The 16,501-nt window shown below is 56.2% G+C and overlaps 1 protein-coding gene across 3 annotated transcripts in view; it reads right to left on the bottom strand.

The window, feature by feature from the left end:
* Positions 1-1,971: 1,971 nt before the first annotated feature.
* The window catches only part of SEMA6B (semaphorin 6B), a 31,662-nt gene continuing 17,132 nt past the window's right edge, over positions 1,972-16,501 (bottom strand). Inside the window, exons 1-17 of one of the 3 annotated variants that reach the window (XM_032465867.1) lie at positions 14,466-15,126; positions 13,465-13,614; positions 13,201-13,324; positions 11,524-11,584; positions 11,300-11,362; positions 10,748-10,849; positions 10,248-10,338; positions 9,788-9,907; positions 9,198-9,286; positions 7,689-7,906; positions 6,755-6,886; positions 6,388-6,537; positions 5,523-5,705; positions 5,289-5,435; positions 4,442-4,519; positions 4,254-4,312; positions 1,972-3,867 (exon numbers count right to left, since the gene is read on the bottom strand). In XM_032465867.1, the coding sequence (XP_032321758.1) occupies positions 2,960-3,867; positions 4,254-4,312; positions 4,442-4,519; positions 5,289-5,435; positions 5,523-5,705; positions 6,388-6,537; positions 6,755-6,886; positions 7,689-7,906; positions 9,198-9,286; positions 9,788-9,907; positions 10,248-10,338; positions 10,748-10,849; positions 11,300-11,362; positions 11,524-11,584; positions 13,201-13,324; positions 13,465-13,585 (2,646 nt within the window). In that variant the 5' untranslated portion in view covers positions 13,586-13,614; positions 14,466-15,126 and the 3' untranslated portion in view covers positions 1,972-2,959. Of the gene's footprint in view, positions 3,868-4,253; positions 4,313-4,441; positions 4,520-5,288; positions 5,436-5,522; positions 5,706-6,387; positions 6,538-6,754; positions 6,887-7,688; positions 7,907-9,197; positions 9,287-9,787; positions 9,908-10,247; positions 10,339-10,747; positions 10,850-11,299; positions 11,363-11,523; positions 11,585-13,200; positions 13,325-13,464; positions 13,615-14,297; positions 14,378-14,465; positions 15,127-16,501 lie in introns of those variants that run through there. The other 2 variants (XM_032465869.1, XM_032465868.1) reach the window with 2 other exon arrangements.

Here is a 16,501-nt window from a genome sequence, read left to right as displayed (position 1 = left end):
ATGTAAGTTGGTACGGCTGCTATGGAAAACAGTAGGGGGGTTTCCTCAAAAAATTAAAAATAGTAATTCCACATCTGGGTATGTATGGAAAGGAAATTAAATCAGTATCTTGAAGAGATATCTGTTGTGGGGTCGGGTATAGCTCAGTGGTAGGACATGTGCTTAGCAGGCATGAGGTCCTGGGTTCAACCCCCAGTACCTCCATTTAAAGAAAAGACATTAAGAAAAAAAAAGAAGAAGAAGAGATATCTGCACTCCCATGTTCATTACAGAATTGCTTACATCAGCCAAGACATGGAAACAACCTAAGTGTCCATCAACAGACGAGTGGATAAAGATGTGATACATATATATGTATGTATATATATGGTGGAATATTATTCAATTATAACAGGCAAATCCTGACATTTGTGACAACAAGGATGAAACGAGGGCATTATTCTAAGTGAAATAAGCAGAGAAAGACAAAGGCTGAGTGATCTCAATTATAGAAAATAACCAAATTCATAGAAACCAAGAGTAGAATGGTGGTTGTCAGGGACTTGGGGGGAGGGGAAGATAGGGAGACGCTGGTCAAAAGGTACAAATTCCCAGCTATAAGATGAATAAATCCTGGGGATGTAATGTACAACGTGGGATTACTGTTAACAATACTGTGTCATATACTTGAAAGTTGCTAAGAGATTAGATCTTAAACATTCTCAACACTCATACACATACAGTAACTATGTGCGGTAATGGAGGTGTTAACCTTATTGTGGTGATAATCTTACAATACATATCAAATATATCAAATCATCAAGATGTACACCAGAAACCTACACAATGTTGTATGTCAAATATATCTCAATCAAGCTGAAAAAAACAGACATGTTCAGGAGGAGCTGCTAATTGCTGTCATGTTGTTTTGTGTTTCTTTGTTTAAATCAGTCTCCTCACGATAACGGGGGAGGGGGTCCGTCTTGTTCACTGCTCAGTCCCCAGAGCCCAGCGCACAAGAGGTGCTTTATCAACATGGGCTGGAAGGAAGGGCTGTGAACTGTAATGACATAATGCTAACATGAGCTCTTAAAATGAAATCAGATCATGTTCCCCGCTTAAATCTCTCTGATGGCTTCCGGTCCCACTTAAAGTTCATAAGGCTGGAGGAGGGGGATGGGGAATCAGTGTTTCACGGGGACAGAGTTTCAGTTTGGGAAGATGGAAAAATTCTGGACATGGATATCAGGGATGATGGTACAACAATGTGAATGTGCTTAACGTCACTGAACAGTACACTTAAGAATGGTTCAAGTGGTAAATCTTATCTTTTCTGTTATTTACAATTAAAAAAATAGTACTCCTCACCTGAGAGGCCCTGCCTGCCTAGGGCCCTGGACTCCCCTCTCACCCACGCTGCTCCAGCCACACTTACCGCCTTGGCCCTCCTCCAACCTTGTTCCCACCACAGGGCCTTTGCACTGGTTGTCACCGCTGCGTGGAACACTCTCTCTGCACATCTCCGCCCAGCTGCTTCTACCAGCCCATCCCACCTTAGCTTAAATGTCACCTTCTTTGGCAGGCCTTCTTCAACCCAACCCCCACCCCAACATACAGTCACCCCTACCTAGCACGTTATCTGTTTTTTTTCTTCATTACACATACTACTAATTCAAGTCAAGTCCTGATTTGCTTGTATGTGGTCAGTCTCCCCCACTAGGCCGTGAACTCCATCAGGACAGGGGTCTTTGTCCCCACAGTGTCTGGCACACAGTAGGTGCAGAGTAAATATTTGCTGAACTACCAGACACTGGCCCCCATCTTGATGAAGTTGGAGACCCCTAAAACTCTCCCACTTCCACATCCAGCTCCCCAAAATCCTGTCACTGCTGTGACCTTGCCATGACCATCATGGGTGCTCCCAACTGCCCCAGGCCACGCCGCTGTCCAAGTCCCACCCCCAGGAGACAGAGCAGACCCAGAGCCTTGGGGGCCGGTGGTTGTAAACAGTTTTATTGATGGGGGAGTGGGGGGCAAACTCCAGAGAGGGTCCAGGAATCAGCTGGCCACTCAGCTGGCATGCATGGTCAGCTGGAGGTCAAGGGGGAGGTCCTAGGGGACGGGTGGCATGGGACCCTCTGACCACCCTGGGGCCATATTTACAGGGGGACCCGCCCACCTTTGCCGTCCCCTAGACCCCCGAGCCCTTAGACAGCTGCCAATATGACTTCTGGGCAAGCCCTCCCAACCCCCTGCCTGGAACCCTCTCCTCATCTCCTCATCTCCCCTCAAACTCCTAACCGGCACCTTGGAGGCCCCCCGGCCTTCTGGAAGCCCCGGCGTCGGCTCAGCCAACACCCAAGCCGCTGGGGCCTCTGCTCACACACAGACACGCACACTGCACGTGGTCGCCCCCACGCGCACGCGGCAGCAGCCCTCGGGCACACACGCACGCCTCCCTCCCCTCCCTGGCCCCTTGCACACAGACACGGCATGCACACAGACACACACACACACACACACACACACACACACACACACACACACGCCGGGGACCCAGGGCGAGGAGGGCCTTTGGGTGGGACGGGGAGCTTGGGTCTGCGGCCGTGCCCCCTCTTCCCACCGCCTCCAAGCCCCCGGCCGCCACCCCGAGAACGGAGTTGTGCAACTGGTTAGAAAACTGCAAAAGAAACGCAAATTGGAAAACAAACCAAAAAAACCCACGCGCAGAAGGTCAACCTCAAATCCACAGCACATTCCTCCCGCCCGCCCACCCCGGTCCGCCTCAGTGTCCTGCGGCCCCGGGGGGACCGGGCAAGGGGGTGGGGGGCGAGCCCGTTGTGCTTCCGTGCGGCGGAGGGGGGCCCCGACGCGGCCGGGCTGGACGGGGTCAGGGGGAGCTGAGCACCCACTCGGAGCTGGCCCGGGCCCTCGCTCCTGGTTCCCGTGGCTGGCACCGCCGAGGCGCGGGGGCCCCGGCCTAGGGCACGGGGGGCGCAGTCCTGTCCGGGCCCCCGTACGCGAGGAGGTGGGCCAAGTCCGTGCCGGGCCGGGCGTGGCGGCCGCGGGGCCGGGCCTCGCCGCTGTTGATCGTGTGCGTGCGGCGCAGCGCGGCGGCGGGCGGGCCGTGCGCGGCTGGCCTCCGGAGGCTGCCCGTGGGCGGCGGGCTCCAGGGCCGAGGGAGGCCGTCGGCGGCGGAGCTCGGGTCCGAGGGGCCCGTGGGCGCCGACACCACCCGCCGGCGGTCCGGGCTGGCGTGGGGGGTGAGCGGGAAGTCGCTGTGCGAGGCGCGGCCGGGCCGCGCGGTGAAGAGGCGGCCGTCGGGGGCCGGCTCGCCGGGCGCCGGGGGCGGCTCGGGGGCGCGGGCGGGCGCCAGCAGCAGCAGCGAGGACGAGGCGGAGGCCGAGAGCAGCGCGTGGCCGTGCTCCCAGGCGCGGGGGCCCAGCGCGTGCGGGGCCGGGGCGGGCAGGCGCTTCTGCGGCAGCGGCGTCTGCTCTGGCGTGGGCAGCAGCCCGGAGTCCAGGTCGTGCGGGCCGCCCTGCAGCAGCGTGGCCTTGGCCCACCCGTTCTGCATCAGGGGCGCCAGCAGGGCTTCGGGAGGGCCCCCCGTGCCGCCGCCGCCGCCTGCGCCCCGGCCCCCGGGCCCGCCCGCTCGGCGCTCGCCCAGGCGGCTGACGCTCAGCACGGCCTCGCCGCCCCCGTGCGCCAGGATGGCCTCCTTGTCCTTGCGGCGGGCCAGCTCGCGCCTCTCGCGGAGGCCCAGGTACCAGCCCACGCTGAAGCCGGACACCACGGCGCCCACCACGAAGGCCGCCACCGACGACGTCACCAGCAGGTTCACTGACACCAGCCCCGCGCGCTCCTCCGAGAGGCTGGCCCGCAAGAGTCCTGGCCGGGAGGGCCGCGTGAGAGGGGCCGGCGGGGTCGCTCCCCCGCGCACCTCCCGCGGCCTCAGGCTTGGCTGTCCACCCAACTGGCTGTCCGTCTCTCTGCTTCATGGCGTCCCTCTGTCCTTTCCAGAGCCCCTCTCCTGTCTGTCCGGCCCCTGGCATCTGTCTTCTCAGAGTTTGCCCAGCTGCCTGTCTCTGCCCCTTGGGGTCTGTCTGTCCTTTTCCCACCTCCCTAAGTGGAAGTGGGACCCTCTGCCCTTCCCCAGCCCTGGCAGATGCCAGTCACCCTGCCTATCTGGGCATGGGCAGCAAACGGCGTGAGAACCCTGGAGGACCAGGATTTAGAGTTCCCAGGCCTCCTCCCCACCCCTCCCCTCCACTTACCTGTGCAGTCCCCTAAGCCTGAGGTGCTGGCCCCGGACACGTCCTGCTCAAAGGTGGCTCTGATGGGGGGAGGGCAGAGAGGTGCAGTCAGCAGAAGCCCCTCTCTCAGAGCTGTGGTTGGTGGTGGGGGGATTCCCCGATCATCAGGTGGGTCAAACACCCTCCCCATCCTCCCTCTTCCCCAGTACCTGGTGCCGGGGCTGAGGAAGATGCAGGAACCATCGGGGGTCCACCCGCAGTAGGGGTCCTGACTGCCAATACAGTTCCTAGAGCAGACAAGGGACCCGGTGGGCAGATCAACCACCATTCCTTCTGAGGCACCTCCTACTGTCACCACTGGGAGTTCTCGAGACATATCTTTGAGGTGGGGGCTACTCATTCCCCATTTTTCAAATTAGAAAACTGAAGCTTAGGAAAGTTTGCTTTTGCCCAAGTGACAGAGCCAGGCCTGGAGCCTAGGCAGGCTTGCCCCAGTCCGTGGTTTGGGTCTGTGCAATGGCATCATTATTGCTAAGACGGCGTGGGTGGAGTGCTTCATGGGGAGGGCACACACTGAGTCCAGAAGTGTGCCAGTATTTTATCTGCATCTGATTTTGCCACCCATTTTAGAGGCAGATGAACGGCCACCTCTCTGGTCCCTAGATTCTGCTCCTGATGCTCTTAAAAATGTCAGTCACATCCCATCCCTGCCCTGCCCGCAGCCTTCCATGGCTCCCACCTCCCTCGGGGTAAAATTCCAAGTCCTCCACCCACCCCACAAGGCTCTGCACGACCTGCCCCATCCCCTCCCTGCCCTCACCTCTTCCCTGTCTCCCCTTCACTCTGCTCCAGACACACAGGCCACCCCGCTGTTCCTCCAATACAACCAGGCCCAGTCCTGCCCTAGGGCCTTTGCACGGGCTGTGCCCTCTGCCCTGCTCATCGTTCAATGAGTCAGGATGCTGTTGGGTCCTGGACTTGAACTTGGCTTTCCCCCTCTTCCATGCTCATCTCCCCTAGCTTCCCCTCTCCACAGCTGGCCCAGGGGGCACTCACTTCATGCATCCTGAGTACTGCTGGCAGCGCGCCACAGGCACTCGGACCACACAGCGGGGGAAGGCCGCCAGCAGGCCACCCGAGGCTGAATCCAGCTCCAGGCTCAGCAGCCGCTGCCCCGTCTCAGCACTGCCAGACCATCCACACCTGGAGGTGAGAAGATTGGTAAGACTCTAGGGGCACGCCCTATCTGCTGCCTGCTGGCCCTGCCTCTCGGCCTCTGCCCAGCCTCACCTGTCCGGCCTGTAGGTCTCAAACTCCTCCAGGAAGACACTGGGCCCGGCAGTGCCCGAGGCGCTGGCGTTGGGCCAGACAAGGAACTTGAGGACAGTGCCCGCCTCGGAGCCCAGGAAGACGACAGTCTGGTTGCCCCAGGGGCCAGCGCCAACGTCCACAGCCACTCGTGTCAGCTGGTGCCTGCAGCCAGGGTGGGGCAGAGGTCAGGCTGCCTCGCAGGCCCTGGGGTCCCCCGGGCACAGTCAGAGACACCACCCACGCCAGGCAACGTGGGCATGGGCGTGGCTACCCAGGTGCACATCGTGGAGAGAAATAGACCCCCAACCCCATCTCCTTCCAGTGTGCCTGTCTCTCCGTGTCCCCTTCCATCTCTCTGTCTCTGAGTGTCTCCCTCCCTGTCTCAGCTCTATCTTCCTCCGTTTTCTGTCTCTCTCTCTCTCAGGATTTGTGGCTCTTGTTTGCTCGATCTCTTTCCGTCACTCTGTGTCTCTCTCCATCTTCTCCATCTCCTCCGTCTCCATCTTTTTTTTTTTTTTTAGTCTCTTTATTTTTTTGGGGGGGGAGGGTAATTAGGCTTGTTTGTTTATTTATTTATCAAATGGAGGTACTGGGAATAGAACCCCGGACCTCGTGCATGCTAAGCACACGCTCTGCCACTGAGCTACACTCTCCTGCCTCTCCGACTCCATCTTTCTGGGCAGCCCCGGAGCCACATGCTCAGCTTTCTTGAGTGTCTGGCTCTCCACCTTCCCCTCGTGTCAGAAGTTGGCCCTGTCCTCCCTCTTCTCCCACCAGCCTGGCCTGGGCTCTCATCCCTACCCAGACCTGGCCACCAGGATCCCAGCCACGTGGAGGGACTGACCGCATCAGAGTCCGAACAATCCAGGGAGCATGGCCCAGTGAGGGCACTGCCTCGTCCATCAGGGGGTGCGTCTTGACAAAGTTGAGGATCTCGTCGGGGAAAGCGCTGGACGCATTGTACTGCATGCCAGGAGCCGCACAGCACCCGGGCCTGGGTGGGGATGTGGAGGTGGTCAGGGTGGATGCTGAGGCCCCCCACATAGGGGCTCTGATTCACCAGGGGACCTGCTGCCCTGCCCAAAGGGCCTCAGTTTCCCCCATCTGCATAATAGGTACAGCTGAACTCAGCAACAGCTAAATAACTGCCTGGAAGTCCCAGGGTCAGGATCCTACCCCAGCACCTAACTCAGGATTGAGGGGGCTCTCACCGGGGCCGTGGCACCTGATCCTCCGGCACGGGTGTCCAGATGGACTCAGGGGACTTCTGCTCACGGAAGCGGCCTTCAAACACGGCAGCCACCTGTGCCATGTCAAAGGCACAGACTGCCGAGCCAGGGATGCTGGGGAGGAAGAGAGTAAGATGAAAGGGAGTGGTGAGCCCAGCGGGGGGGGGGGGGGGCACCACCCTGGGGAAGCACGTGGAGGAGCATTTGTCCTCTGAGCTGGCAGGCGTTCAGGCCCCTGGGCCAGGCATTGCTGCTCACTTGTCCAGTCCACCTGAACAGTTCTCTGATAGGACCATAGTTCAGCCCCTCCCTGGACCTCACTGTCACTTGCCTGGTCATCCAGTCTTCCAGGAGCCACTATTGCCTCCTTTCAACCCATTCCCCGGGGGGCTTTTCAAAAATGCAAACCTTGCCCTTTTCTGCTCCTCACTGTCCCATGGCTCCGTAGTGCTCTCAGGGTAAAATCCAGGCTCCTCCCCACAGCCCATCACCTCCCTGCCTTCATATGCTCCTCTCTCCCCCTTGCTCCCTCCACTCCAGCCACATGGGCCTCCTTCCAACTGTTTAAACATATCAAGCTCATTGCAGCCTCAGGGCCTTTGCACATGCTATTCCTCCAACTTGGAACACTTCCCTCTTCCTCCATCTCACACCCATTGATGCCTAGTTCCAATGTCCCCTCCTCCAGGAAGCCCTCCCTGATCCCTCCTCCAAAGGCAGAGGATGAGGACCTCCCCATCTGCCCAGTTCTGACCAAAGGGCATTGGAAGGTCAGTGTCTGGCTTAGCCTCATCCTGACCTGGGACCCAGGCCTCTTGGGAGTCCAGTCTTGCTCAGTGCAGTGTGAGAGAATATGGGACGTCTCTGCCCATGCCCACCTAATGCCCCCAGTTTGCTCCCATCAGTGCCCGCTGACCTGTTGCTGGGTGTGGAGAAGACAGCAAGGACCACGGGCCGGCCCCCAAGGCTGACCACGGCGGTGACGGCCCGCAGCACGTTGAAGTAGAAGTGGGAGTCCCCCGGCACAGAGCAGTTGAGCCGCGCCTTCAGGAAGGACGTCCACTGCTTCTCCAGCACGCGAGGGGAGCCACCCACGTCGTTCTTGCACACCCGGGCCACGCGGGACACCACCACCTGGCATGTCAGTGGCAAAGTGGGGCCTGAGCCCTGTGTCCCACAAGGCCTGCCCGCAGGTTGTACTGCCTGCCACCCAGGATGGAGGAGCCTGGCCCTGGCTTACTGTGGGTCCCTGGCCAGTCACCGTACCCCTCTAGGCACCAGATTCCCGGACATAAATGTGGAGGTGATGATAATCACAGCCACCATGACAGTCATAATCACAGTCACCTCCATTCACCATACAGATCACTCACCATGTGCCAGGCACTTTATTTTCACCATCTCTTACATCCCCCTCAAAGCTGTACAAAGGGAAGGCCTACTGATATCCCCATTGTATGGATGGGGAAACTGAGGCACACAGGGAAGTAACCAGCCCAAAGTCACTCTAGTTGTAAGTGGTAGTCTGTGTGTTTAACTGTCTGCATGGATTGAGGGATGGAATGGATGAGTGGGTGTGTGGACGGATGGATGAATGGCTAGATGGGTAGATGAATGGGTAGGTGGATGATTGGATGAAAGGATAGTGAGTGGATGAACAGGTGGTTGCAAGGAGAATGAGTGGATGGATAGGCAGATGAAGATGTTGGATCCCAATGGATGGGTAGATCCATGGGTTGATAGGAAGATGAATGGAATGGATGAGCAGGTTATAAGGAGGAAATGGGGGCAGGCAGATGGAGAGACGGATGGTAGATGGATGAGGTGATCAGTAGGAGGACAGATGGATGGATGGTTAGGTATATGAGTGAATGGACAGGTAGATGGATGAATGGGTGAAGTCAATGAGTTGGAGGGGGTGGATAGACATAGAGGTGTACGGAAGGGTAGATGTGTGGATGGATGGGTTGGTGGATGAGTGAGTCAGGGGCTGGGTGGATGGATAGATGGACAAATGATTTGATGGAAGTGTGGGTGGGCCAAAGAACAGATAGGTGAGTGGGAGGGTGGCTGAGTGGGAGGGTGAGCAGGCAGGTGGATAGGCAGTGGATGAAGGATGGGTAAGTGGATGGCAGGTGGATGGGTGGACAGGGGAACAGCAAAGGAGCACCAGGACTGGAACCCACCGGCATATCTGACTTCGGACCCCAGAACCTCACCCCAGGGCTGTGTGCACGCAGGCTGCTCCAGAGGTCTTTGAACCTCAAGGCCCTGGTCCTGGCTGGAGTGGACAGCCTTGAGGTCCTGAGGGACCCTCTCACCCCAGGTGGAGATTCAGGGACACCCCTCTGCTCCCCACTTCCCATGATTGGAGCCTCTCAGCTACACTGCATGGGCCCCTCTGGGAGGGGAAATCGGGCCTTACCTTCTCCAGGTAATTAAACTCCATCGCGATCTCCCGGAAGAAGAAGTAGATGTGGCTGCCCCACTCCACCGCATGGACGAAGTAAGGCTCTGTAGAAGAGGAGGGGTCAGAACCCAGCCCGTGGCGTAAGAGAGGGGCTTTCTGGGCTGGGAGCACATTAGTCTGGGTGGTTGCTTTTACAGTGAAGGGAGGCCATCAGCCAATTACCAGGAAAAAATAAAAGAGACTCAAAGATCTGAGGGGTTTTTTTTTGGGCGGGGGGAGTGGGTGTCAGAACCCTAAAATCACCATGTCTACTTTCCACAAACAGCAATGTCTACTATTTTGCCTCCTTCCTCCCTCAGGTGCTGAATTGCTGAGCTCCTGCCATACCTCCTGTGGGGTTCCATTCCAGGCTTCTAAGCCACCCATTTCCAGCAAGTTCTGCTTTAGGTCCAACTTAAATCTTTTCCTTCTAAGTTTATCTTCAAAGAGGCCACTAGCTTCCAAAGATGAGATGAGAGCCTCCTGCCTGTCTCGTCTGGGACTGGTATTCTGGTAGGGGGATCTGACAAAGGTCAGCCCTGCCAGGTCGGCCCTTATGGCCCCACCTTTGAACCACTTGGAGTCGTGTTTCACGGTGCGCAGAGTGGGCCGGTCCCCAAGGCTGCGGTAGATGACTGCATCGATGGCCAGGAAGTCGGTAACGGTGGCTGTAAACAGCATCCCTTCTGGATTGGGGGAGTCGAGGTAGATGAGATTAGATCCCAGGGGTCAGGGGCTGGGTGGGTCAAAACTTGATCTTTGAGACTAAGCCCTGAGCCTGAGTGAGCCCTGTCTAAGCCCCCTGGCTGAGCCCCCACCCTGCTGAGACCTTGACCTCAGGCTGATCCCCAATCCCCAGATGAGCCGCGACCTCAGCTGAGTCCTGACCTGGAGATTCTGCCTGTTTCACAGCTGGACAGATGGTCTCCCAGCCACTTTCTAAGGACCCAACTCCAAGAGTAGAAAATGCCATGCCTTGCTCGGGCCCCGGGCCTCATCGGATGGTCGGACTTAGGGGACACTCACCAGAGAAGAGGGCGACATTGGCGTGTTTGGGGTCGTAGGGGCAGCGGGCCATGCCGCTGATGTTGTCCCCAATGGGCTGTAGTGTGTCCATCTGCAGGGGGGACAGGGCCTGAGTGACAGAGCTCCTGCTATGCCTAGCAGCCCCTAGCTCCCCCAACCCCTCCTCCAAGGGGAATCCTGACGCCACCTTGGATGTTGTGTGACTTGGTCAGTCACTCAACCTCTCTAGGGCTCAATTTACTGATCTGGGTCTAAGATCGATCTTAGTTAATCCTCTAACTGGCTTGTAGCTTAAGAAGCTGCAGCCTGTACAGGCCTCCTTGGGAAGCCTCGTCTGGAGCTCCGGGTGAGGGGGCGGGGAGAGTATATCCAGTAAGGCTTCCTGTAGGAGGTGATGTGGCCTGGAGAAAGGGCACGACCAGTGACCAGTGGAGGGCCGGTGAGCAAAGGTGCGGAGACTGAACCTGTAGCGGACAGGGCTTCGAAGGGCAGTGACTCACGCTGTAGTTGGCACACACGGGGTTGAAAGCATTGGAACCACACACGAAGAGGGTGGATTCGTCCCGAAGCAGAAGCACCTTTACAAAATTTCGACATTCGCCCTGGGTTTGAGGCGGGGGAAAAAAAAAGCTAGGGTGGGCGTGGTCATGAGCGTGGGCGGAGCCAAGACTGGCGGACAAAATGGGACGTAGCTATGGTGAAGAGGGATCAGAGCAGAGGTGAGGCCCTGCGGAGAGGGGCCAGGGGTGTGGGCGTGGCCAAAGGAAGGTGCTAAACTAGGGCATGGCTGAGGGCGTGGCCATGACTAAGGGAGGGGCCCAGAGAGGGAAATAAGAGTATTTGAAGGGGTAGAGCTTTGGCAAGATGAGGGCTAGGGGCGTGGCAACGGCTGAGGACAATTTTGGGGGCGTGGCCAGGCTGCAATGGCAACACCAGGGGTCCTGGCTTGGAGAGAAAGCAAAGGGCTATTTGCCCCAGGGGTGGCTGGGACGCATTGGGGGGTGGTTGGAGGCGTTGCCAGGGCTGACCGGGCGTTGACCGGGCCCACTTACCTCCTGTTTACCCTTCATCCGACACACGTTGATGTCGCTGGGGTTGGAGCGCCAGGTCAGCTTCTGGGGGCACAGGGAGCTGGTGAGGGGAGCAGGGTCCCTGACAGCCCTAGGAACCGTGCTAGGCAGGACCAAATCCACCTTGCTCCCCAGTCAGTGTCAGGTCCCCCTAATGGGAGCCCCAAGCGATTCCCCCTTGGCTCCCGCCTGCACCCCCTCCTCACCCTCTGGTACCGCAGCTCCGTGGATGTGGGGGGCTCCAGCTCCACTCGATACAGGTTGTCCCTAGAGGAGGGGTGCAGTTAGTGAGAGTGGGGGGCCTCCTGCCAACATATTCTATTCTCCTGGCGGCAGACGTGGTGTCCAGGATGTATCACACAGGGCCGTCGAACGCCTCTGCCCCGAGAAGCTCCAACACTGAGCATGTCCTAACATGCCTCTGCATGCCCTAAAACGAGCCACGGGTTCTAGCACACTCCACATGCCCCACCAGGCCACCCCACGCTACACACCCCACGGCCTAAGGGCCTACACTCAACACGACGAACTATCAGATGCCTTTACATCAGATCTCTGCCCTTCAGCATCCCTTGGTCACTCCCTGGATCTCACCCCTCCCCCCATGCCCAGAAACTGACCTGATCACGGTCATTGACCATTGTTAAGTCCAGCGGTCATTTCTGTGTCCTCCTCCCCCTCTCCACAGTGTCTGACATGGCCAGTCCACCCTCGTCCTGGGAACTCCATCCTCACTGCGTCCCTGGACCCTGTGCTCCGGGTTCTTCCCTTTCCCATCCATGCCCCTCCTGGGTAGCCTGGTCCACTCTTAAGGCTGGAACTGCATTTATGCCAGGAACACATCCACAGTCCTGTCTCCACCCAGGGCATCCCCTGAGCTCCAGACTTGGAATCCAGCTAACCCTCGAGGTCTCTGTGAGGAGGGCTCACAGATGTCTCACACTCAACTTGGCCACGCTGCACCCAACCATCTCCCAAACCTGCTCCAACCCTGTCCCCCATCTCGGCTGAGGCAGCTCTGTCCTTCCAGGGGCACAAGCCACAACTTGGGAGTCACCCTCAACTCCTCTCTTCCCCTTCCCTCCCACACATCAGCCAATACTGTCAGCTCTGCTTCCAATATCTATCCGGAGTTCACCCACTTCTCACATCCTCTACAGCCACCACCCTAGTCCAGTCCCCATTAATGCCCACCTGGACCAGCATAGTCCCCTCTGCCCTGGTGTGGTGGCTTCCACCCTTGCCTCCACAGTCCGCCCTCCCCAAAGCAGCCACCAGAGAGAGCCTATGAGCACCAAAGTCAGGCCCTGCACCCCTCTGCCCCCAGCCCTCCAGGGCTCCCATCTCCTTTGAGGTACAAGACCAAGTCCTCACCGCCGCCCATAAGGCCCTGCACCACCTGCCCTGTCCCCTCCCTGCCCTCACCTCCTCCCTCTCTCTCCCTCGCCCACTCTGCTCCAGCCACAGGATCTCCTTGCTGTCCCTCCACCATTTCAGGCACAGTCCTGCCCCAGGGCCTTTGCACCAGCTGAGTCCTCTGCCCTGATTTCTCCCTCTTCCCCAGATTTCCTCATGGCTGGTTCCTCATCATTCAGGTCTAAACTCAAATGTCACCTTCTCAGAGAAGCCCTTGGGGTGGCACTTCAGCACTTTCTGTAGGCACCCAGTAAATTTTGACCAAATAGCTGTCCCCACCTGGTAACACACCATAGCAGGCTCTGGGCTCCAACCACACCCAGAGTTCAGCACCCTTAAAACTCCCACTCCCAGGACACACATTCACTCCAGCCAAACAACAAGCCCTATCACGCAAACCTCCCTAAAATGCTACCACCCGCTCCCCACACCTCACCCTGCACCCTCTCCCGGACAGCCCCTCATACCTGTCCCCGATGAACAGCGTTCTGTTGACCCGCAGAACCCGCTGGATGTTGAGGTCGTCAGCGCCCTCTGAGAGGGTCAGGTGTCCCGGCCCGAGGCCCACGAATACGGGATAGTGGTTCAGGTCTGGGGGAGGGCGGGGAGGGGTGTGATCTAGGGCTGGGGGGAGCCTGGCCTGGTGAGCCCCCGGGGGGAAGGGGGCAGCAGATCCAGCTGAGGAGCAAGACCCACCCGCGGGACTCCCCCTCTCCAGGATTCCCACTCACAGTCCCTGGGGGCCACACTGAGCGGCGGCGGCTCCTCGGGGAATAGGCCGCGGGCGCCTCCCAGTAGCAGCAGCAGGAGCAGTAGGGCCGGTTGGGGAGGGGGCGCTCGCGGGGTCCACATGGCGAGGTCAGGGCGACGGGAGGTGACACCTGCGAACGAGGGGAGGGGCGGTGAGCTGTGCGGTGAGCAGCGCGGCTTGCAGTCCCGACTGTTGCCAGCAGAGGGCCACAGAGGCCAAGACCTTCAATTCCCAGAAAAATCCCCCACTGGGATAATAATTTAAACATAACAACAATCAGGGCAACGACAATAACAATACCGCCACTTGTTACTTACCAGGACAACCTTCTGACCACATTGTAATGAAAGCTCAGGAAACGGTCTAACAAAAAATTACTACTAATGAGAATATTTAAATAATTTAACAAATGCTTTTCAATGAATAATAATAGATACATTTCAAAATATATTTAAAAATTCAATCTCAGAGCATATGCTAAGGATTACTAGCATTAAAACACAAAAATCTTGAAAGGCTCAAAAAAAATTCAAGGGGGAGAAGGCCTAGCTCAGTGGTGCCTGTGTTAGCAGGCACGCGGTCCTGGGTTCAACCCCCAGGGCCTCTATTAATAAATACAAATGAATAAATCTAATTCCCTCCCCCCAAACATTTTTTTAAAAAAATTTAAAGGCTCTTGGAATTTTGTAAACCACAATCTGGGAACAGCAATAATTTAGAATCACAGAATATTCCAGCTGGCCAGGAACTTCAGAGGCCCCATAAGTCCGACTTCCTTCCTGAGTCCAGCCTTCCTGCCCTCTGCTCACATACCTCCGTGACAGGAGCCTCACTGCCTCTCTGGAGGCTTGTACCCCACTCTCGATCAAGAGAATTTGAAGAACCTTCCAGGTGTGCAGAGCAGGGACACCACCCCCACCCCTGCCCCAACCCTACACCCCCATCGATGATCTGGTTGGTGGAAGTGTGAGCAGAACTCACCCTCTGGAACCCAGCCCTCCACGCCCCTTCCAGAACGGGTGCAGTCCAGAGGCCCCAGTAAGAAACCCGCAGCCTCGTCCTTCTGGAAAGTCCTGGGCAAACCCCATGCCTCAGTTTCCCTGTTTGAGCAGCAGGGACATCTCCAAGCCCTGCGCTGGCCTTGAGGCTCAGGGATTCCGAACGAGGGGAGGTGGACTTGAGGTGGGAACTTTGGCCCTGGAGGATTCAGGGCCAAAAAACAGGAAGGCCTTGCGTGGACCAGCAGAGTTTCCTCTCCATGACCCTGAACTTCCGGGATTTGTGACTCAGCGGACGCCTGCGTCCCGTGTGCGTGGACCTGGCTCTGCTTCCTTACAAGTTTCCTTCCCCGGCTCCTCCCCTGCTCCGTAGTCGCTCATGGCTCCCAGTGACCCCACATCCCGGCCCCAGACTCTGCCTGCCCCTTGAATCCCCCAACTGGACTGCCAGCCCCCCTGCTGCCAACTCTGCCCTGCACACTTCATCTCCACAACACCTGCTGGGCACCCCACCTCCAACTGCCCTGAGCCTTTTTTTTTTTTTTAACTTTTTTTTTACATTGAAGTAACATGTATATAACATAAAATTTGCCATCATAATCATTTTTAAGTGCACGGTTCAATGGCACTTTCTCATCTTCTCAAACTGAAACTCCGTCCCATTAAACACTCACTCCCCATCCCCTCCCCAGCCCCTGGCCCCACCGTCTACTTCCTGTCTCTGTGGATTTGACTCCTCTCCATTCTCCTGTGAGTGGGATCAGACAGCATTTGTCCTTCTGTGTCTGGCTTATTTCACTGAGCATTGTGTCTTCAAGGTCCATCCATGCTGTGGCGTGTGGTCAGAATTCCTTTACTTTTTTTTTTTTAACATTTTTTTTGTTGTTGTTGAGTTATAGTCATTTTACAATGTTGTGTCAAATTCCAGTGTAGAGCACAATTTTTCAGTTATACATGAACATACATATATATTCATTGTCACATTTTTTTCTCTGTGAGCTACCATAAGATCTTGTATATATTTCCCTGTGCTATACAGTATAATCTTATTTATCTATTCTATGTTTTGAAATCCCAGTCTGTCCCTTCCCATCCTCCACCCCCTTGGCAACCACAAGTTTGTATTCTATGTCTATGAGTCTGTTTCTGTTTTGTATTTATGTATTTTTTTTTTTTTAGATTCCACATATGAGCGATCTCATATGGTATTTTTCTTTCTCTTTCTGGCTTACTTCACTTAGAGTGACATTCTCCAGCAACATCCATGTTGCTGCAAATGGCGTTATGTTGTCAGTTTTTATGGCTGAATAGTAATCCATGGTATAAATATACCACATCTTCTTTATCCAGTCATCTGCTGATGGACATTTAGGCTGTCTCCATGTCTTGGCTATTGTAAATAGTGCTGCTATGAACATTGGGGTGCAGGTGTCATCCTGAAGTAGGGTTCCTTCTGGATATATGCCCTGGAGCGGGATTCCTGGGTCATAAGGTAAGTCTATTCCTAGTCTTTTGAGGAATCTCCATACTGTTTTCCACAGTGGCTGCACCAAACTGCACTCCCACCAGCAGTGCAGGAGGGTTCCCGTTCTCCACAGCCTCTCGAGCATTTGTCATTTGTGGACTTTAGAATGATGGCCATTCTGACCGGTGTGAGGTGATACCTCATTGCAGTTTTGATTTGCATTTCTCTGATAATTAGTGATATTGAGCATTTTTTCATGTGCCTATTGATTATCTGTATGTCTTCCTTGGAGAATTGCTTGTTTAGGTCTTCTGCCCATTTTTAGATGGGGCTGTTTGTTTCTTTCTTATTAAGTCGTATGAGCTGCTTATACATTCTGGAGATCAAGCCTTTGTCGGTTTCATTTGCAAACATTTTCTCCCATTCCGTAGGTTGTCGTTTTGTTTACTTATGGTTTCCTTTGCTGTGCAGAAGCTTGTAAGTGTCATTAGGTCCCATTTGTTTATTCTTGCTTTTATTTCTATTGCTTGGGTAGACTGCCCTAGGACAGCATT

Source organism: Camelus ferus, chromosome 22 (assembly GCF_009834535.1).
Source record: "Camelus ferus isolate YT-003-E chromosome 22, BCGSAC_Cfer_1.0, whole genome shotgun sequence".
Classification (NCBI taxonomy): domain Eukaryota; kingdom Metazoa; phylum Chordata; class Mammalia; order Artiodactyla; family Camelidae; genus Camelus; species Camelus ferus.
Note: the sequence above shows the minus strand (reverse complement) of the source record. Positions and strands in the feature narration are given on the sequence as shown.